This window comes from Stigmatopora argus, chromosome 18 (genome assembly GCF_051989625.1).
Source record: "Stigmatopora argus isolate UIUO_Sarg chromosome 18, RoL_Sarg_1.0, whole genome shotgun sequence".
NCBI classification, from domain to species: Eukaryota; Metazoa; Chordata; class Actinopteri; order Syngnathiformes; family Syngnathidae; genus Stigmatopora; species Stigmatopora argus.
The window spans coordinates 9,778,302-9,799,874 of record NC_135404.1 but is presented as its reverse complement, the minus strand read 5'-3'; the positions used below and the strand labels follow the sequence as shown (position 1 = coordinate 9,799,874).

Genomic DNA, 21,573 nt, shown 5'->3' with positions numbered 1-21,573 from the left:
TCCTGACATATTTGGTCATTAGCAATTGGACTAACCCTGACACCGTAACCCTAACGATAACCCTAACCCTATCTCTAACCCTAACCCTAAAATAGCTGACAGATTTGGTCATGAGCAATTGGACTAACCCTGACACCGTAACCCTAACGATAAGCCTAACCCTATCTCTAACCCTAACCCTAAAATAGCTGACAGATTTGGTCATGAGCAATTGGACAAACCCTAACACCGTAACCCTAACCCTAACAGTAACCCTAATGGTAACCCTAACCCTAAAAGAGCTGACAGATTTGGTCATGAGCAATTGGACAAACCCTAACACCGTAACCCTAACCCTAACAGTAACCCTAACCCTATCTCTAACCCTAACCCTAAAAGAGCTGACAGATTTGGTCATGAGCAATTGGACAAACCCTAACACCGTAACCCTAAACTTAACAGTAACCCTAACCCTAACCCTAACCCTAACCCTAACCCTAAAAGAGCTGACAGATTTGGTCATGAGCAATTGGACAAACCCTAACACCGTAACCCTAACCCTAACAGTAACCCTAATGGTAACCCTAACCCTATCTCTAACCCTAATGCTAAAAGAGCTGACAGATTTGGTCATGAGCAATTGGACAAACCCTAACACCGTAACCCTAACCCTAACAGTAACCCTAACCCTATCTCTAAACCTAACCCTAAAAGAGCTGACAGATTTGGTCATGAGCAATTGGACAAACCCTAACACCGTAACCCTAACCCTAACAGTAACCCTAACGGTAACCCTAACCCTATCTCTAACCCTAATGCTTAAAGAGCTGACAGATTTGGTCATGAGCAATTGGACAAACCCTAACACCGTAACCCTAACCCTAACAGTAACCCTAACCCTATCTCTAAACCTAACCCTAAAAGAGCTGACAGATTTGGTCATGAGCAATTGGACAAACCCTAACACCGTAACCCTAACCCTAACTGTAACCCTAACGGTAACCCTAACCCTATCTCTAACCCTAATGCTAAAAGAGCTGACAGATTTGGTCATGAGCAATTGGACAAACCCTAACACCGTAACCCTAACCCTAACAGTAACCCTAACCCTAGCTCTAACCCTAACCCTAACCCTAACCCTAAAAGAGCTGACAGATTTGGTCATGAGCAATTGGACCAACCCTAAGGCTAACACTAACATCTTGTGGCGGTTTTCGGGATTGTAAATTAGGAGATTCTGCGGTTAGACTGGATTGAGGCCGTAATTACATTTTCCAGACGCTGCCATTGACATACCTGTCCGTCCAATTTTTAATTTTTTATATATATATATATATTAAATAACAATAAAATGGCCTCACTAGCCTAATGCGTTTCTCCTGACCTACGTATAAATTGTTCCCTCCGTGTTGGCAGTATTTCCTTTAGATTATTTTGGGGATTTCTGCCAACGAGCCAAATAGTAAGGCCCCCTACCACATAATTATCAGATAAAGGAGAAACAATACCTACCAATGGGAAGATGGAAAAAGAAACTTTAAAACATCTATTATGACTTGTTGCCCTTTGCATTGAATGTTTTTTTAAACATTCACTTTTCTCACTACCTAACCCTAACGTTAACTCTAACCCTAAAAGTCCAAAATGAATGAATTAATATTCATGAGCCACTCCATTCACCAAGTCTCAAAAATTGCAGCAAAGTAGATACGTACACTGAACTCCCCCGGGGCCTTACTGAGCATGTGCGGCCGGCCAGACAAGAAGCAGGTGTTTGGCTTGTTGTGCATGGCAAGAATGAGTAGTCGTTGCTCGTCGTCCTGCTGAGGCTCCTTCAGCCTTCACACGAAGGCCATGTGATGATGTACTATCGTCTGCTTGTCGTCTTTCAACTCCACCTCATCGATCTACAGTACACTACATATACGTATGTTTGTGAATGAGTCTCATATACAATCATTCCTCCCTTAACTGGAATTTCAAGATCTCAACAGCAAGTGTTCTTCAAAATCATTTGCCACATGGACCAATATAACTGTAACTGATTCAGAGTCGGGCGGCCCGGTGGTGCGAGTGGTTAGCGTGTCGGCGTCACAGCTCTGGGGTCCTGGGTTCAAATCCAGGTCTGTGTGGAGTTTGTATGGGTTTCCTCTGGGTACTCCAGTTTCCTCCCACATTCCAAAAACATGCATGGTAGGCTGATTTCACACTCTAAATTGCTCCTCAGTATGGGTGTGCGTGTGCATGGTTGTCCGTGTCCTTGTGCCCTGTGATTGGCTGGCCACCGATACACGGTGTCACTCGCCTTTGGCCCGTAGTCAGCTGGGATAGGCTCCAGCACCCCCTGCACCTCTAATGAGGATCAAGCGGTTCAGAAAATGAGAGATGAGACGTACAAGAAGAGATTGTTAACTCTTTCAGTGCCACTGACGACCAGAGATGCCCAACCATGTGGCTCTCACTAAACAATGAAGACTCTAAAGGTCCACGTCAGTGGAATAGTTAATATTTCATTGAGTTGTAAATAAAATGAATAGCAGTAGAAGCACCTGAAAACCAATGATGTTCCATTGATCTATTCATTGTAACACAAAAACAAACAGCAACACGTCTAGCTCCAGCCTTCATAAGTAGTATGACTGTAGTGCTTCCATATAGGGGTGAATAGTTGGGATTTGGTACATTTTGATTTTAAAAAATCAATTAAAATGTACACAGAACTGAACTAAATCAACCTATTAGTCAGCCTTCACCAATTGGACACAATGAGGATATAGATAGAGTACTATTGACTGTCTAAGATTGTCTACTGATGATCATAAGATCAAATTTACTACATTTCCAAAGCACTAAAATAGAAATTGAATGGAGATTATTATAAAAAATACTCCTGGTGCAGCTTTATTGCAAAATCCTTATTCGTTTTTAAATTGCTGCACCTCTTTAAATGCTAGCCCGTTAACACAGGTACATTTCCATCTATTCCCTTCTGTCTTTAATTACTGTAAAAGTCTTTGGAGGTGAAAACTGATCGTGTATTAAAAATTTAACCTCTAAGATGTGGTCAATACTCACATTGGATGCCAATTAATTCTTAGCCCATTGGATTCTTGGCATACTACAAAAACAAGGGTGTTGTCAGCAAGTCTGCTGTGGATGGCGGTGATACCACCGGTGGACGAGTGGGTGGGAGGAATTTCAATCACGGTGCAAAGACAAAGGAGGGAGCACCTCACCATGGCAGGTTATCAAATACACTGGGAGACTGTAGGTCACATGATTGCTCAGGAAAGTTTAGATTTGGTCTACTGTGCCGCATACTAAAGCAAAACAGCGAGAGAACGGGTGATCTGTGGCCACAAAAGCAACATTATCACTGTATTCCTTATCATTTTCTGTAGCAGAGCGCATTGAAGCATTGCAGCCCAGGGTAGTCTCTTAAGAGTCTATTACTCTATTTGCTATGTCCTTGTGAAAAAAAAGGGACACTTTGAAATGAGGCTTGTTTTTTTAGTCGAGATTTGGAGTTATAATATGATGTAGCTGTTTAATGATTTTGCTCATTTTTGGATGACAGACAAATATGGAACGGTGGGTCCAACAATTGGTCTAATTTGTACATAAAATATGGTGAAAAATGTATACCAGCAGCATTATTCAGTACATTTCATAGAAAATTGGGGAACCCTGCAGTGTATAATAATCCATCTACACATTGGATGTATGCACAGTGCACTTGGAAATGGGGGAGCTAATATATATATATATATATATATATATATATATATATATATATATATATATATATATATATATATATAGTACTCTCCATTTCCTTCTCCAGCAAACCATTAAAATCACAAGCACAGGAAAGAAAGAAAACATAAAAAATGTTCCTCTTTTTTAGAACCTTCAAACCTCCACTATCAGCCTTTTTTTTTGTCTCCATCCTAACATTCATTATTCTCCCGTGACCTCCAGATGGGGGCGTCGGTTGTATAGCTCCACTACCTCTGATACCTTCTCCCGTCACCGTCATTTCTTGCACACCAGCGGCTCATTTCCGGTACTTCACACACAGACACACACATACGCGCTCTCACGCACACACACAGGTGAGCGCCAGAAGTTACTGCGAGCGATTGTGAGGATGGTGCACATGGGTCCTAATTAGGCATGAGGGCCAGGACGGAGCAATCCCGGGGAACAAGCGGCATCCAGAGTTTGATTAGACTCTCCCAGCGCGAGGCCCTCTGGAGATTGGTTGCAGGTCAAATCTCTCTCACACACTCTCCTCCTCACACAGACACAAACTTTGCCTACTTTTCAAATTGAAACTCCCGTAGGAGGCAACCTATGCAAATGGTAAACCTCTTGGCGGATGTGACCTATTTTGGCTATGGCTAATGAGGTATTAGTTTTTCATTGATAAATATTTGGTAGAAATCGAAGCAGTGAAGCCGACTCAGCGGTTCACGCAATGTGGGGTTTTTATCCATTCATTTTCTGAACCACTTATCCTCACAGGTGTTGCAGGGGGTGCTGGAGCCTATCCCAGCTAACTACGGGCACCAAGCAGGGGACACCCTAAATCGTTCGCCAGCTAATTGCAGGGCTGGAGGACCCAGAGAAAACCCATGCAAGCCGAAGGAGAACATATCAACTCCACACAACCTGGGATCAAACCCACGACCTCAGAACTGTGAGCCCGACACACTCACCACTTGCCCGATGGGCCACGTGACTTTTTTAAAAAAATCAATTTTAGCACACGCGTCGTATACTCCCCAGTGATTTTTTTCTCGTAATTAGCCGAAAGTATCAAAGGATTATTTTGAGTACTTTTTGTTGCCGAAGTAAAGAATTCCATCAAAAGCTGACAAATATACTGCATTTTTTTAATACTTCTGCAAAGAACCCTCAAACAAAGATGCAGCAAATGACTCCCCAAAAAGCAAATGAAATCATTTATAGTCTGAAGACAATGTTGAGAGTGTTTAAAAGTCACAGAAATGTCACCCAGATGTAGTTCATCGAAGCCTAATAGGTTTCAGCTCCTCACTGACTTTTAATGAGCTTCGGAAAAAGCAACAGAATTTCACCAGTATACCCGAGCTTTTTGTTTGTAATTCTATAACAAGTGTTAGCAGAGGCCTGCAGCTGAATGCATTTCACATGCATGCTCCATTTAAGGTACACTATCTTTTTTTCCTTGCACATCGCACTCTCCATGCTTTATTCAGTATCTTCACACAAGGAAGAAAAAAAAACTGAGTTCCTGGGGTTTTCAAGCAAGTGACACTCGGCACTGAACCCTGCTCGGTCCTCGCACTTCCGAATAGTTCTACACGCCGACAGGATGTCCCAGAGGTCTAAATCGCTGGTGGCTTTGGAGCCAAATTAAAGCCAAGTGCTGACAACTGTATGGTGCAGTCGCAAGTACATAATGATACACGTTCTCACAACTATTTGCAGAGCACCGTTGGAAGAACAGTCCATGGGGAAGAAGCGTAATAGGTGTGCCGAGGTGATGCGCTCTAATGAGCTTATGGCGAGGAAAGCAGCGAGCAGAAGAAATGAGAAAAGCGCTGGAGAGTTAAAGCCAGGTCATCTTGTCTTTTTGTCACAGGAAGCGCCAAAACTTGTGACCCTGAAATTGCAATTCAGAGACGGAGAGGCACTATCAAGATGCTGAAACGCAGACGGAAAATGAAATGAACAGCATGAACTTTACGAACTAAAGCACATACATAGCCATTTTGAATAGTTCACAATTATGTGACCGACCTTTATGTAGGTTTCATTTTCTACATTAGAAAAAAGCTTGGCATTTGAACCAGGGTGTGTAGAATTTTCTATAAACTACTGCAACGAGGGGATGATCGTCCAAAATGTCCACCTATGCCTCCATCGGACCTTTTCTCACCGATGCGGGCTGCGAATCCGATGAGATTGGAGGCCCTAGATGGAACACTCGCCAGGAGATGTGTGCTAATTAGGATGCATGCCTGGCATCTCGCTGAGGAGGATAACAAGGCTCATCTCAAGGCTGCCTCAGGATGAAATCAAAACACGTCTGACGTGTCAGCAGCACCCCGGACTGCAGACCTACCACACCTGAGCTGACATACAAAGGTTACATTAAGATGTTGATAGGGGGGCTTTCAACAGCCTATTTGTGAAGAAAGGCAGATGACAGTACATCATTTACATTAAGATTATCGTAGAACAAAGGTCTACACCAGCATGGGTGTTCTGCTTGACTTTATAGCCTAGTCATACTGTACAATATACATACAGAAAAAAATGCTTTTATTTTCTCAACACGGTCGCTGTAAATATAGAATTTTGTCAGGTCTGTGATGCAGTGTGCACAATATTGCACAACATTCTTGGGAAATAGGAAATAAAACATTAAATTTCATTCATGAATACAATGGACACTTTTGTGTTAAAGTTTTTATACAGTTACAACTGATGTTTTCAATTCTGCTCTTATAATCTTTTTGTGGTATAGATTGTCCTCTCTCAATATTTGATATGTGTTGGAAATTTCTTTAAAACAAATTAATTCCTCCCAAATTAATTCAAAGCCTAAGGTGTAGTTCAATTGGGTATTTTAAATTAGATTTTGACTTATTGCAAAGGTTTTGAATGGAACCTTGCGATAACTGCAGTCTAATTAAATAAGCTTGTTTTTTAAGCTTATTAAAAATATATCTCTAGTAATATTTCTTGCATGAATTGCTGCCCAAATTCAAAGAATGAAAAGTATGTATTATTAGTTTTGTTTACTATTTAGATCATTTTCATATATATATATATATATATATAGTTTTTTTTTTCAAGACAAGAGTCTTTGTTTATTGGATTTTGTCCATTGTTTTGACTTGCTTTGACTAACAAGCATGCTCAGGGAATAAAACCCTTATCTCAAGGTAAGAGTGCATTATCAAATGACATTATAATACAAAGTTTTTGTTTTGTTTGACTATATATTTGAAATTGAATGTTTGGATGTGGTAAATTGGGTGTTGTTTGTTCCCATGAGCATCCTGGTGTGCACCCGAACAAAAACAAAATGGAGGATGGTCCCTCAGATTACGTGACAGACAGCTGCACTCATCAAAGATTTTATGAATTCATTATACATTTTATGTTTCTCCAAACACTCATTTATCTTCATGTGAAAATCAAACAGGACAGGCATTGACTCGTCTTCTCTTCTAAAGACGACAGAACTTTTGGTTAAAAAAAAAGTGTCAGACGTTCGTGCCAAATTTCAGGGCGGTTTCGTGTCCCGGTTCTGACAGGATGCGCGCGCAAAAGCATGTTCGGGGGGCGTGCGTCGGAGTGAAGACGGCTTGGGAAAAGAAAAAAAAATCAAAGTGTGTTATTTTCCTCCCTGAAAGCTCATGACATCAAAGTGTTCGCCTTCCTCTCCTGTGCTGCTTCCATCTCAGAAATACTGCAAAGCCTCTAATGATAGAACGTATAAGGAGGTGCTACGGCTGCCAGCCAAAAGGAGAAAGAGCGAAAAAAAGATGCATAGGAGGTGATGATTGACACTGGATCTTTTTTAAATGTGGAATTCCTGTCATGTGGGTCCAGAGCCGTGAATTCCAACACATTGTGGCTGATGCGGTAGCCTGCCCACTAAACACCAAAACAACAACAAGCTTTCTTTCAATCAATCACCACAAATGGTAAACCAACGAATACCTTTTAATTCACGGCATCAGGACCACTGAAAAATGATCCTTCACTGCGACGGAGTAAAAAAAGTACAAGTACTTCATTACTTATTACCACTGTCAATCACGCAAGTGTTGGCGGAGGAGTGTCAGACGCGCAGTGTCATACTTCACACTTTGAGCCACGTTTGGGAAGGTCTTGAGATTCCAGCGAAGACGCAAGCTTGCATAATGGAAGAGACATTAATGGGCAGCAAATTGAGGAAACCTGCCAACTGCACAAGGGGGAAAAATCAGATAAGACTCAAATGGAACCCATCAAACACTGCATTTTTTTTATTTATCTGGGGTCTAATGTCACCGCCAATGAGGGGATTGCGCGAAAAAAGCAAGGCGTGGGACCAAGTGCAAAAATCCAAGGGAGGCAAGGCAGAAATCTAAAAAATTTAAAATTTGCAACCATGCTGGATCTAGAATGTTGACACAAAATGTACCCTCGGGAAGGAAAAACTCATTCTGACTGATGTGAATGATCACTGCCAGACCTCCTAGTTCAAAGGGATTGGCCGTCTATCGCTGTCAAACGCAGTTAATCAAAATCTAACTGTCCAATGCATGCACAGTTGATTCTAGAGAGATGGTGCTCCATTTGTTTTTCCAAGGCGCTCTGTACATCTGCTCGGTTTTATGTAATTCAGTCGTGGCCGTCGCGCCTGACACGTCATATATATTGCATCGACTAAAAAGCCGCTCTCTTGCCGCCTGCACTCAAGGCTTACTGGATTTTTCATCTCCAATTAAAAGGGAACTAAAGTATTGCACCGTTGGACTCGAGCAAGAGGGAGAAATAATTGACGTGCTCGCTCACGAAACAAGTGAATTATTTAATCTGTTTTGGACTTTTATGGTGGTAAGAGAGGAAAAAAAGCTTTTACATTCAAAATGCAATTATGTCTTGGGTTGGTGGGGAAAAGGAACATTTGTTATGACGCTTGATTATCAGAATGATAAGTTTAGGGTAATTGAACGGTACACTGAATAGAATATGGATTTTATATGGATTTAACATTGTGTTCTGTGATTGACAAGTAAACTGTTATAGGTTCTAACTTTCCCCAATATAGAAAATGTGATGAATAATTAACAATGATTCATATTGCAGAAGTTGGATGGATTTGTCGTTTTTTTTCAGTTTTTCAGTTGAGAATCACGTGACTAAAAATATTAAAGATGAAGCTAAATGGGAATAAATCAGCGATTCTTAACGTCACACGATAATGAGCCCTCGTTGTGCCAAACCCATTTAGCACGATTGAGTCCTTTGAGATCAGCAAATACAAAGACCAATCAAACCGTGCATGGGGAAGGTGCCGTTCTGTGATGTATAAATACATACAGAGTATCTGACTTGAGAGGTTCTTCGACCCACTTCTTTTCCAACATGGTTCCATTTGTTTGCTCTCATTCGCATCTTCCATTGTGTTTGCTGGCAAATCAATATGGAAACGTAACACTTAAGAGAGCTTCAATATGTTCCTGTGTAGAAACTTGAGAAGAAAATTATTTTGACAAAAGTGAAAGGTCATGCGATGCATGTATTCTTTTATTGCTTCTTTGAATACAAATAATCACAAAAAACTCAAAGGAATGTTCCTGTACAACTAATCTGATAAGAAAAATGACTGGAAAACATTACTTTCGCAAATATAATGGAATAAATATAGCTTATCGCTGTACTTCAGGCTACATGACAGCAAAATGTGGAAAAAGTGAAGCAAATTGGATACTTAGAGAGTATATATTACTTAAAACTATACTTATATTATAGTATACTACCACATGCATTACCATTTAGTCCCAATGCAACCATTTTTGATGTACTGAAATATCAAATGGTTGAGTCCAGTTTGTGTGTTGTAAGTTTTGATGTCATTACACAGAAGCCAGAAAAAACTGAAACAGCATTAAAAGTCTGGATCTCGCTAATAAAGGCCGAAAAGACCAAAAGGCTATACGAGCTCCTGTGATAAAAACAATTTCTAAATAGACCGAAAAGGTTCAATGCTAAAAATTGTGGCCTTCCTCTTCCATCCTTCGACAAAGTGTCTCAAAATGAAGCCTCAAGAAACATCAATATGGATCAAATTTGGCTACCGGAGGTGCGGAGATTGCACTGATCAATCCGGCGAGATTGCATCAGCCGCATGTCTGGCGTAGGCAAATGCCGGCCGACGTGTCAACTCATTCCACATGTTAGACGAGCCGCCTCTCGCAGGTCACCAAGGCCGATGTCACGCTTGAATTCCGATCAAACTTGAGAATTCTCCAATGAGGACTCGCTAATGAGCCTCTCTTGGAAGTGATACAAAATGGAGATGATTATTGATGTGAGCATAAGAGTCTGGCTCCTTTGCACCACAGTCTCGTGCCAGTTTGCAGTCCCTGTGTTTTTTTTCTTTTCAGGACAGTCGTGCATGCATTTTAATTCGAGTGACTTCTCCCCATTTGGAAAAACGATACCCGGGATGTCGTAAGGTACGTCTCCTGTCACCGTGGGCCGTTTTGAAAATTTGATCGCTTCCCAGGGGGAGAAAAGGACGAGGTAAGAAAGCAGTCGGTGAAATTGATGACATTTATAGAAAATTACAAGAAGGGAAAGACAAATAGGCGGGGTTAGTACCCCCACCCTGGGGCCAAACTAATAAAAGTACAATTGAATCACTGCCTAAATAAATGACACTGCTGTAGTTTAATAACGCAGTCGGGCTTTTCGACCCTACGATTCATCTTAATGATACAAGTAACCAGTTCAAATAAAAGCACGTTTTTCAGGGACAAATTGAGTATTGCAACCATTTCCTCAGCTGTTATTTTGGGGCAATTTTCCAGCAAATATGGAGCTCCACCAAGAGGAGACAAGGAGAAATGGACTGTAAATCTTGTTTTTTTTCCCTATTTGATCAATATAATGTAATATATTTACCTCTTCTGTTGGTGGGAAAACAATGTATTTTTCTCACTCTGAAAAATACAATCAATACGCCATTGAAACTATGCGCTGAGTAGGAAGGCGGTTTACAAGAAAAATGATATCAAGTATTTCTTAGGTGACAGCTAGTCACTAAAAATGACTTACTACAATAATATACATACACTACCATTGACAACAATAGACGTCCAGTCCTTATGAAGCATCGCCGTCTATCCCGCTAAATCTCTAGCATTAAACCTCAGACAAAAACCACCACGATCTTTGTTTTCAAGTGAGTCTGTTTACTTTTGAGAAGGTTAAATGAGCAGTTGGTAACATTCATACAAAATATAGAGTTGTGCAAACAAAGCGTCAATAAACAATGCCTTCACATGCTCACTGATGCTGGCATTTTTGGAAAAATAGAACACTAAGAAATACTATGTACACATCCAAGAGCTGTACGTCAACATACTCAGCGGCGGCCATGAGCAAGAGGTTGCTTGCATAGTTTAGTGCATGCAGAAGCAAGTCATCATGCAACAAATTTCACATGAACCGTGATTTGTGTGAAGAAAGCGGTGATGAGGAGTCACCTCCAACGCGATATATAATTATACACTTGAGGGGCCACTTGCACAGTCTGCTGGGATCCAATGCAAATGTTTAAATCACACGACGACAGAGGCTCTTCTGGAGGAAGTTAATTGGGTAATCAACACGTAGTTTGGTCATTCTGGCATGTGCTCCAAAGTGCATACTTCTCAACACATCTTTTTTTCAGATGCTGAGCTTTTTCTCTGTGCATATAAATTGCGTGCCTGTGTGCTCAACCCCACAGACAAAAAAATAAATAAATCAGTGTCACTCTGGACCTGTGTTTACCCATCCAAGTGACTAATGTTGACTAATATTAATTCATTTGCGCTAGGTTGCTTACTTGTTGACCTGTTAAAAGTGTCATGAGACCGAACTAGGGTTCCTGTTGACAGAAAACACTTTGAGGGGGCATTGATGTCTGGTTGGGGGCCACAAAATATTGTCTGAAATCGCCCCTCAGGCTGCAAGTTTTACACCCCTAGTTTAGAGGATTAGCGGCACTTTTGGCACAGTGTGTATACAAAGTCTTCTTCAATCTTCTTTTTGTTATTTTTAATGGAAAGCGTAACTTCTTACAGTCAAAATCACAGTTGTGGTACACCTTTTTTTCCACAAAAAGATCATTTCCGGACTGTGCAAGTGGACCAGAACAAGTGTGGCAGATTTTCGGTGTATGCGTGTAGATAATAAATGGCCTTTATACACCCTGTGTTCTTCTTGGGAGGAATGCTCTGAGATAGTGTGGCAGTCGGAAAGCCCTGAGGCCAAGGATGGGCGCCGCAAGTAAATGTTGGCGTCGGCCAGGTGAATGGTTACTCAGGGGCTTGATGTGTTATCACAGGTAAATAAACACAAACATTTAAGAACCGTGATCTCTGACGAATGTTACCACTGACATGCTTCTTGCCCTCGTCTCAAACACACTCCATGAAGGAAGGCTCTTGCACAAATACTACATCAAGTGTATGTAAACAGCAATTAAGGTTACAGAGGTGCCTGTTACTTGAAATTACATATTCAGTGCTTAATAAATATTCAATTTTACTTATAAATTTACCAACTCCTGCAGTTATACAATTTCGATTAAATAGTATGATTATCTGAGGCACTGAAGTTGACACTTGGTTCCCCTTGGTTAAGGAGAGGTAAAGGTTTCGGGTAATAATTCGGTTAAAAAACGGATTACGGAGTTAATGTTCAACGCTTTTCAACTCGTTTTCAGGCTTCCACTGGCTGTTAGTTCCGCCCTCCCCAAATAAGTGCCTGCAATATTGAAGTATTGAAGTGGTCATTCGAGTCCCTGCAATTAAGCAACAGACACAAGGCAATCATTCCAGTAAATGAGCGACCCATGCTTATTTACAATACGGTATAGTATTCCCCGGAAATCATCACGATCCATACAAAGTGCTTTGGTAAAACCCATTCCTTAGTCATTATAGAACAAATTGGACGGGAGGAGTTCAATATGGCAGCTGCAAACCAGTGAGCACCAAAGAACCAAAGGTGTCTATTCAGTGTTAGGAGCTGCGCTAGAAGGAGAGCGAGATGGTCACCTGCCCTGCCGTGGATTTCATTTGGACCTTTGGCTCGATTGAGTGGAATTGATGGGAATTTTCCTGGAGGGCATGATCTTTTTAACCGGTTCTTTCTTTGAGGGTTCTTTTGTTGAAGAACTCTGGTTGGTGGTTTCTGAAAGTTTGGATTTGGTGGAAGGGAGGAGTGGATGTCGGGTTGCAGCAGAACCTTTGGTGGATTCTTTGTCCTTAGCTGCGGGAGCTTCTGAAGTTGAGTTCTGCAGTTTCTTGCTGGAAGCGTCTTTCGCCGGATCTCCACCGTCTTCCAGATTCCCTTTCAGATCCGTGGCTCCCGCTTTCCCGCCATCCGTCGACTTGCGGGCGTCTTTGGGCCTCAAGGCAGTTTTGAAGAAGGACAAGGCTTTCTCCTCAGTCTTACTGTTCCTTCGAGGAGCTTTCGATAACAGGGTGACGGACGGGGGTACCACGCTCGAGGATCGCAGGCTGGTCATGGAAGAGCTACTGCTCGAGCTTCGGGCTACGGTCCGGTTTTCCACGGCCCGTCCTGGCCTGCCCTCCGCACGACTGCCGGCGCCCGTCCTGGACGGAGGACCTCCGTTGTTGACCTTCTTCTCTGACAAAGCGTTGGTCCGTGACGAATCCCGACTGGCACTCCTGTCCGCTCCTTTAGTCCTCGCCGAAGCTGAGCTTTTATCACCGCCTCCTTTGGGCGTTGTCCTTCTCGGAGGGTGCGAACTTCCCGGGGAGCCGCTCTTCCTCTGTTGGGCTGAGTCAGGGTGTAACCCCTCCTGAGTTTGGGACGAGCCTTTTTTGGAGGGTGTGGCCATTCTCGAGGAACTGGGCTTATTGGCTTTGTTTGGTCCGTCACTCTTATCCTTTGGATTGGACGTGCTCCCCTTAGCCTGAGCTCGAGTTGGTGACTTGACAACAGCCGGGGACGCAGGAGACAATGAGCTGGATGATGTTGAGGAAGCAGCGGGACGCTTTTTGGGGCTCCTTTCACTCTCCGTCCCGGTCTTTGAGCTTCGTTTGCCACCTGTATTATCTGCGGCCACATTTCTTTGCTTCTGTTCCTTTGCGCTCGTCCCGTGTCGAGGACTGGTTTGTTCCGCCCGGCTGACTAGATTGTTATTATCCCCGACTTGCAACAAACTTCTCGATTCGGCCTGTGACGCAGCTTTGGAGTGGAGCTGCTCTATCAGCCGTTTACTGCCAGGATTATGATCTAAAGCTGCGAGGGCCGACTTACCTCCGATCCTAGGTGACCCGTTGAATGTGGAGAGATTGGTATCAACCACCTCGCCTATCATTTCCAGTGTTGGCGAGGAGGAGTGGGATTCTAAGGAGAAGCGCGAGGGAGAGTTAGAGCGGAGTTGAAGCTTGGCAGAATGAGGCCAAGAGGGCTTCTGGCCGTTCTCGCTGAGAACTAGAGGACTAGCGATGGACGTTCTGGAAGAAAACGTCTGCCTTTGCATTCCTCTCACTACAGGTCGGCAGCCTGCACGTCAGAAAGATAAAAATTCACTAAAAGATAAAGCACTCGCTCCTATATTTAGAAGAATTTGAAGCTTTACCGTCATCCTCGCTACGTTCAGCAGCAAACTCTGCTGACTCCGACAGCGACGCCAGCGATGTTCGTCTGGAAGAACCGGACGAGGCTTGACTCGGCGGACGGCTTCCCATTAGGCGGCTGATCCAGTGCTCACACAGGGATGAACTCGTAGATCCTAAAAGGAACAAATTGAGCCTGTCAAGGAAGGTCATGGAAGCATACAGAAGTGAAAAATGCGGGTTGAGAATGTTACGACTTACCTCCCACAGAACTGTTTGCCGACCAAGATGGAATGGTGGCACGCCTTTGGTAAAATAAGATGTAAGCGGTCTGCTTGCAGACGTCCTCTTCCGATATCGGATGAACGTCGCTGTCGTCAAAGCAGTACCACTGCCCGTCAATGGAGTTCTTACACTGAGCTAGGGGATAACGAAAAGCGCAACGTGAGAAAATGGATTCCATGTCAGCTGAATGGGAAGGGCAGAATGATACCTGTATAATGTCCTCCCTGCATCGTCCCGTGATGGTTGCACACGGCGTAAAGGTCGTAAAGGTAATCCTCGGGATCCCGACCTAACCCGTAAGGCCGTCTCCACGGTGACCAGTGCGAGGGGAGACTCCAGCTGCTTTGGCTCCTCTTCACCATGTGCGGTGCCATGTCCATGCCTGTCAGTGGGAACTTCACCATGTTTTGCATTTTCATGCGTCGATCTCCGTCCTAAAATGAGCGAGAATCCCGTGGTGAGTTTTGTTTAAAGATTTCAGACATCGGCCCCTCATTTTCCTACCTGTCGAAAGCGTTTAAGGTGAAGGATGAGGATGTCGGGCAGGGTCCACAAACTCAGCTTGATGCTACCCTGCTGAAGCTGCTTGCAGTGTGGACATCGCCAGGCGTCATCAGGTGCAAGCTGGGGAAAAAGATATTGCCATTGACATGAAAGGGCATCTTTTTTTCCATTTTAACATTATAGGTAAATTAATGAAACTAGTTTTCAGAATGCAATGCAAATGTAAGAAATATATTTTATTAGATAACCGGCCAATCAATTTTATTCAACTAAAAATGAATTAATGACATATTGTTGGTAAAATTGAAAATTATAGGGAGCACATTTAAATGTATATATAAAACAGTCTAATAGTTCCCTCTAGTGGGAAAATAAGGTATTTGGCACGTCAAAGCCAAAGCATGGGAAGCTTAATAATATTTTTCATCTTTCTATATTTGGGAGCAGCGTTAATATTCAAACGGTGTGTCATGCTATAGGTACATATTTAAAAAAAACATCTATTCGTACAGTAATGTACTTCTTCAATTCTTTTGTTTTTAACTTTGAAGTCCAATACTGCTTTTTTTAATACATGTAATGTGTTTTTGATCATTTCATGGATTTTTGTAAGGGACTGGAAAACAAGGACATTCTATTGATGGATGGTGCATGAAATGTTTCCATTTACCTGTTCCTCTTTGGTGTAGAGCTGAAAACACTGAGCGAGTGAGCAGTTCTGAGGTTGGAGGTGCTGCTCCTTCGCATGACGTACACTTTCAGCGTCAGGGATGTATTCGTCCTCCGTTCTTTTAAACAGACTGTAAGAAAACGCAACATAGATTATTATTATTATTACAAAATGTTTGCCTCCTTCAGTGACGGTGCGTGTTTGGCCTCCAAGTCCAACTTACTAGTCTTTAGTCTCCTTGTCCCATTCCACAACAATTTTGACATGAGGTGGCCCACCAGGACCACAAGACTTGTATGCTCTGTAAATAAACAAAAACAACAACATGTTCACATGCATCTGAAGTAAATTAGGAATGCCGAGCCTTACCTCTCCACAGAAGGATGGCAGAGCGGTTGTTCCTCCTGAGGAAGAAGATACGTGATCCCGACAACCCCGACCACACGTAATGTGAAGGGCCCGACCTTTAAGACAATATGGAGCAAAACAATGAAATACAAATTAGTAACTTGCAGTTAATAATGACTTATTTGTACATATACCTGCAATTCTGCTCCAGGACGCAAAAGATGACGCATCTTCTCCAGAATCTCCTTCTGGAGAACATCCCACGTGACGGTACGCTCCAGGTAGAGGATAAAAGGATTCCCAAACCTGTTGGATTCAAAACGCACTATTTACAAGGTCCAAAGTCAAGTCGAGTATCAAGAAGCTCCTTTTCGCTAGACACACCTTCGTCCTTGCTGGCCAGCACAAGCTCTATTGCACACTAACAGCACCACCTTCTCTTCGGGCCCCGTGTTCTTGTTGGGGCTGAGGGGTGGTGTTGCGGGCTCCTGGATTTGCGGGGATAACCTGTTGTTGTCCGTGCTGTATTTTAAGTTATTTTGGTTGAGATTGGCGTGTGGACTCCCTGCGTTCACAACAAAATTGTGACACAAATAGTGTTAATGTGAAAAATAATGGAAACTTTTTTTCAATTATTCACTAATTGGCTACCATTTGAATTGAGAGGAATGGAAGTGAATGATCATTTTCAGTGCCGTTGATGGCAAAGGACCTCCATTCCATTTAGTCAAAATGGATCGGATTTCCATTACCATCAATAGCAGCCCAAAATATGAATTTGGATAATATAGTACACAACTATATAACTGTATTTTCTCATTCATTTCATAAAAAAACGTTTTTTTCTCCAAGAACAAAGAAATTTCAAAGTGATGCAAACATTTTGAACACTAACATACACATTATGCTTAAAAAAATAAAATAAAATAACAAAAACTTCATGTAATTTGGCTTATTGGCAATGAAAAAACATGCTTACTTTTTTGTCCAAAATTGCGAGCATATTTTTTTACATTTAGCTGTCATTTTGTTAGGTACACCAATCAAGCTACCAGTAACAAAATAAAGTTAGCAGTTACTTCTTAAGTGCAGACAGTTTTTTCCTCAAGTGCCATGCGAATTAGAAGGAAAGTGAATAAATGAAGTGTCTAGCGAGCGCCTAATCTGATTGGTCCTACTACTTGCACAAATTAATGGGCAGGTTGTCCTACCGCTTCGCTTGGAGCGGATCTGATCGGGCCTGAAGAGCTCTGGCGTTTCAAAGGCAAAGATGGAGTCGCTTTCCTGAATGATCTCCAGGTCGTCGTCATCGTCGCAGAAGGAGCGATGGAAGCCGTCGTAGTACATCTCGGTCAGGACAATCTGGACATGGATGGAAAAAACTGAACTTTTAAGGCACCGCCACTGACGTTATTTGAATGTCCTCTTCATATTGAGGTCTGGCAGAAATCATTCTATGTCAATTTTGAAAAATAAAGTACCTGTTGAGAAGGGATTTTAGTTTCCTGCGCCACAGCTTGTCTAAGCCTTGATACGGTTCCAGACAGAGGCACGGCCACCCCGACCCGCATGCAGTGAGAGCACTTGCCCTGATACACGACTGTTACATATAAGGGCCTGCAGAAAGAGAGATGTTTTGGGGGATTATATTTTTTTGTCAGTATGAGTTTTCATTGTCCAAAAACTTACCGCGTGTGAGGTACGGGGATTGGCAGTGAGATACAGAGGAAAGGATCAAAAGTGTTACTCTGTTTCTGGCAGTGAGGACAAGTCAGGGAGGATCTGCACACAAATGTCAACAAAACTGAAAGAAGGCATTAAAATAGTGTCATTGGATTGACACCTTTTACAATTATGGTTGCTATCACAACAAACCAAAACATGGAGGAAAAAAGGAAGACAAGTTATATAGTAACGAATTGGCTGGCATTGACATTGAAAGATGCCCAATTCATTTCAAGTGGCAGGGAAAGGCACAAATTATTACTTGGTCATTAGAATGAATGATGTGCTAATATTTGCCCGCTAAAATATAACTTGGATATACTATACTACTGTATTAAACAAAGGTAAACAGAGTTGAATACAATACAGACTTGTATGTCCCATGTGGTCCATTTTATGTTGTCAGAGTTTGTGAGTCAACAAAATGGAATTGGAATTCTTTGCAGTTGTCAAATATGAAAGCAAACAGTAGTTGTGCGGATGTTTTACCTGTATTGTGCCTGGAAAAGCTCCTGCACAAAAGAGCCAGGCGCTGGAAGTGGGGATTCTTCAGGGGCGTTTACGTTCTCTACTGGGGGCTAGAAAAGAAGGGAAAAAAGGGAAAAATGTAGAAAGCGCCCCTGTGTTTTGTTCGGTTAATTTCTACTGCCGGCGGGAGATGTCCAGTCCCAGCACTGGGAGAGTACCAGTTCAAACGGATAGGATGCCTATCACTGTCAGTAGCAGTTAATGAGTTGAATTCTTTTCTGGCGTGTGAAAGTGTGGTGTCTGTTTACCGTCCTCGGGGGTCTGATGTCAGGATGGATGATGTTGTTGAGGTCTTCATGAACTCGATCCAGCAGCCACAGGAGGAATTCCTGAGCATCATGCTGGGAGTTGCCCTTGAACTGAAGGGCGCTCTTCGACACCACACTCTGGAATGGGCATAGACACATATATTATACAACTTTCCAAAGCATCAAAGTATTCACCTTTTATATGTTTAATGGATTTGACTAACTATGCTGAGACACAAGCAGTAGATATTTTGGAATGGAAGAATACATCTTAACATTGTCTAACATTTCTAAATCTGGCTGGCAATGAAGGTAGGGAAGAAAAAAATAGCCCAAAATAGGCACGCTTTGAAGAATTCAGGTTCTGTCTTTATGTAATTTGAAAAGATGATAATAGCTGAGCACAAGATGCAATGTTAAGAGTGCATAAACAGCATGGAATTTAAAAGGCAACAAAGATGAAAAGGTTGGTTACGAAAGCTGATGAGTGAGTGTCAGGCGACATTAAAAAACAATTCACCACATTTGTGCTTCAACTCTGACCATAAAACCTGACCTTTTTTTAGTAAAGACCTTGTTTTAGCATGGATGCTTTAGCTTTTGTCCTTTAAAAAGAACACTACCAATTAATACATAAAAATTGAGGTCACGCATACTTCCTTCCATTCGTAAGAAGCAACGTGCCCTGCGATTGGCTGGCCACCAATTCAGTGTCCCACGCTTGGAGACCATAGTTGGCTGGAATAGGCTCCAGCACCCCCGCAATCCTTGTGAATATAAGCAGTACAGAAAATTAATGAACCAACTCGCCATATTGCTAGTTTTCGACATTTGTTACTTTTCTGCATGGCATCTATCGTTTCCTATTGCAACATAAGGCAGCCCAGGTCAGTCCTCACTGTGTGGAGTTTACGTGGGTTTTCTCTGGGTCCCCCCACATCCCAAAAAACATGCAAGGCAGGCTGTTTGAACATTCCAAATTGCCTCTAAGTGTGATTCTGCGCAACTCTTTGGGGATAATCAGTTCAGAAAATAAATAAATGACAGATATAAACGTCTTTGGCAGTAAAGGTGTTAACGTGATATGAGTACAACAGCCTACCTTGAAGTCTCTGCTGTGTTGGGGTGTGTACTCAAAGGTCCAGAGAGCTCGGACCAGGCCGGACAGCTGCTCTGTCACCTCCCCAGATTCCTCCTGCTGCTGCTGCTGGCTGGACTTCTTCTGAACCACGACCCCAATGGACTTACTCGCCTTTGCATCAGCACCGCCGCTGGCCTCGGTCTCTCCGGCACTTTCCCCCCGGAATTGCTCCAAGGCCAGGTACTCGGCAAAGAGCTCCGTGTTACTCAAGCACTGCAGGATGGCGTTCATGAAGCAGGTGTTGCCGTGGTTCTTCAGCCCGGCGACACCTGGCACCTTGTCGCCGAAGGGGAACCCCCCACAGTCGCTGTCGTCAGACTGGAGCGACCCGCCGGTGGTCGTGGGGACGGACGAGGCGTCGTCCTTGTCGTCGTGGGCGGCCTGCTCGTCTGTGCTAAAATGGGACAAAGTGGAAAGAGTCCGAAGAAATCTGTTCATGAAGCTGCCCACAGAGCGCACTGAGCTTCTCCGGAACAGCTTCTTGCTGAAGGATTTCTTCTCCTTGTTAGTTACCACTTTGGACATTTTGGCTGCCTTTTGGTGGAGAAGGCTAAATGAGTTGTCAGCACGTTCGCCTCACTGTTGGGATGTTTAAGGTTTGAACCTGGGCTGCGAGCTTTCCGTGTTTAGGTTGCATGTCCTCCCTATGGTTGCTTGGGTTATCGCCAGCTTTATTCCACATTCCAAAAACATAATGGAATTAAGACAAAGTTGTCCATAGAACGCGAGTAAATGGTTGTTTGTTTACAAGCACCCTACATTTGGCTGGCGACCAGTCTTGGGTGAACGCCGCCTTTTGTTGAAAAACAATTTGGTCCCTATAAACAGACAGACGACTGTCATTATCATCAGTATCCTTAAATGTATTATTTTCCTGTAGTAATAATAATAATATCGTCACATAAAACGTTGGTTTACCTAAGTGGTCTCTACATTACCGCGTAACGATGATAAAAGAAAACATATCCTATCTGTTTTGAGAGCCAGAAAAAAAGGAGGAAAAAAAACACTTTACTAAATCCTTTTTAGATCACTTGGCCGCCACCCCCACGCGGCATCATTCGCTCATGTTGTTCACAAGGCCCGGGCATGTTCCACTTAAAGAGCCGGTAGTTGAGAAATGAGCCAACAGGCCCGCTTGCATAAAAACAAACACCATATGTTGTTAGTAATGGAGAACCGCCCTGAGCGGGGCGCCTCTCTCAAGCGCGCCCGCACATCGCGTCTCTATAACGGCTACGAGCGAACGACACGGCAGCCCACGACATAAACATCCACGGCTCCGAAGTGGAGGGCGGGGGTCCCTCATCTTTTATTCAACGACGAGCGGCTCCACCCGGTCCAAAAAGGTATCCCGCCGCGTCTGGTCCACGTCGAATCCTCAAACGGGCTTGCGATTTTTAATTCGTATTATGCTTTTGTTTTCCTTAATGCTCCTTGGCGTCGGTCTTCATTGTCGGTACCCCGCGAGCAGGCGGAGCTCCACCGCCCGTCGCTCGAGCTCGAGCATCCCCTCGCACGGATCCGCTCTTCAAATCGGTCCTCCTCCGCCGTCTCCGAAGTTTTGGACGGGAGGGGGTAGGGGTTGTCACTCGGGGTGGCATTCGGATCCCCTTAATTCTCGCTCGGGAAAAGGATGGACGGTAAGGCCGTGCGCCGAGTCCATCCTCATCTGGAGGCAGCGACACTGCAGGCGGGCAGGGCGGGGACGGATGACGTCGCAGCCGAACACTGGTCCATGGTGGAGGGGAGCAGGTGGATGCTGGATGAGGATGATGCCGGATGATGCTC

The 21,573-nt window shown here is 43.3% G+C and overlaps 1 protein-coding gene across 1 annotated transcript; it reads right to left on the bottom strand.

Moving 5' to 3' along the window:
- Positions 1-10,925: 10,925 nt before the first annotated feature.
- On the bottom strand, positions 10,926-21,475 carry LOC144092709 (ubiquitin carboxyl-terminal hydrolase 31-like). The gene is made up of 16 exons (XM_077625750.1): positions 19,744-21,475; positions 18,642-18,779; positions 18,355-18,443; positions 17,830-17,922; positions 17,622-17,757; positions 17,352-17,502; positions 16,525-16,705; positions 16,335-16,446; positions 16,162-16,256; positions 16,016-16,093; positions 15,793-15,922; positions 15,123-15,242; positions 14,827-15,052; positions 14,595-14,753; positions 14,357-14,509; positions 10,926-14,280 (listed from the first exon to the last, which is right to left on the bottom strand). Exons 1-16 carry the CDS (start codon positions 20,305-20,307, stop codon positions 12,818-12,820), a joined length of 3,888 nt encoding a protein of 1,295 aa, XP_077481876.1. The 5' UTR covers positions 20,308-21,475; the 3' UTR covers positions 10,926-12,817.
- Positions 21,476-21,573: the final 98 nt, after the last annotated feature.

What these genes read in the sequence shown, in the direction of transcription:
- LOC144092709 (XM_077625750.1), bottom strand. Translation starts at nt 20,307, where the DNA reads ATGTCCAAAGTGGTAACTAACAAGGAGAAGAAATCCTTCAGCAAGAAG. An exon ending in GATCCGCTCCAAGCGAAGCG is followed by an intron (nt 16,706 to 17,351) that starts GTAGGACAACCT and finishes TTGTGAACGCAG; the next exon opens with GGAGTCCACACGCCAATCTC. An exon ending in GCTGGCCAGCAAGGACGAAG is followed by an intron (nt 16,447 to 16,524) that starts GTGTGTCTAGCG and finishes TGAATCCAACAG; the next exon opens with GTTTGGGAATCCTTTTATCC.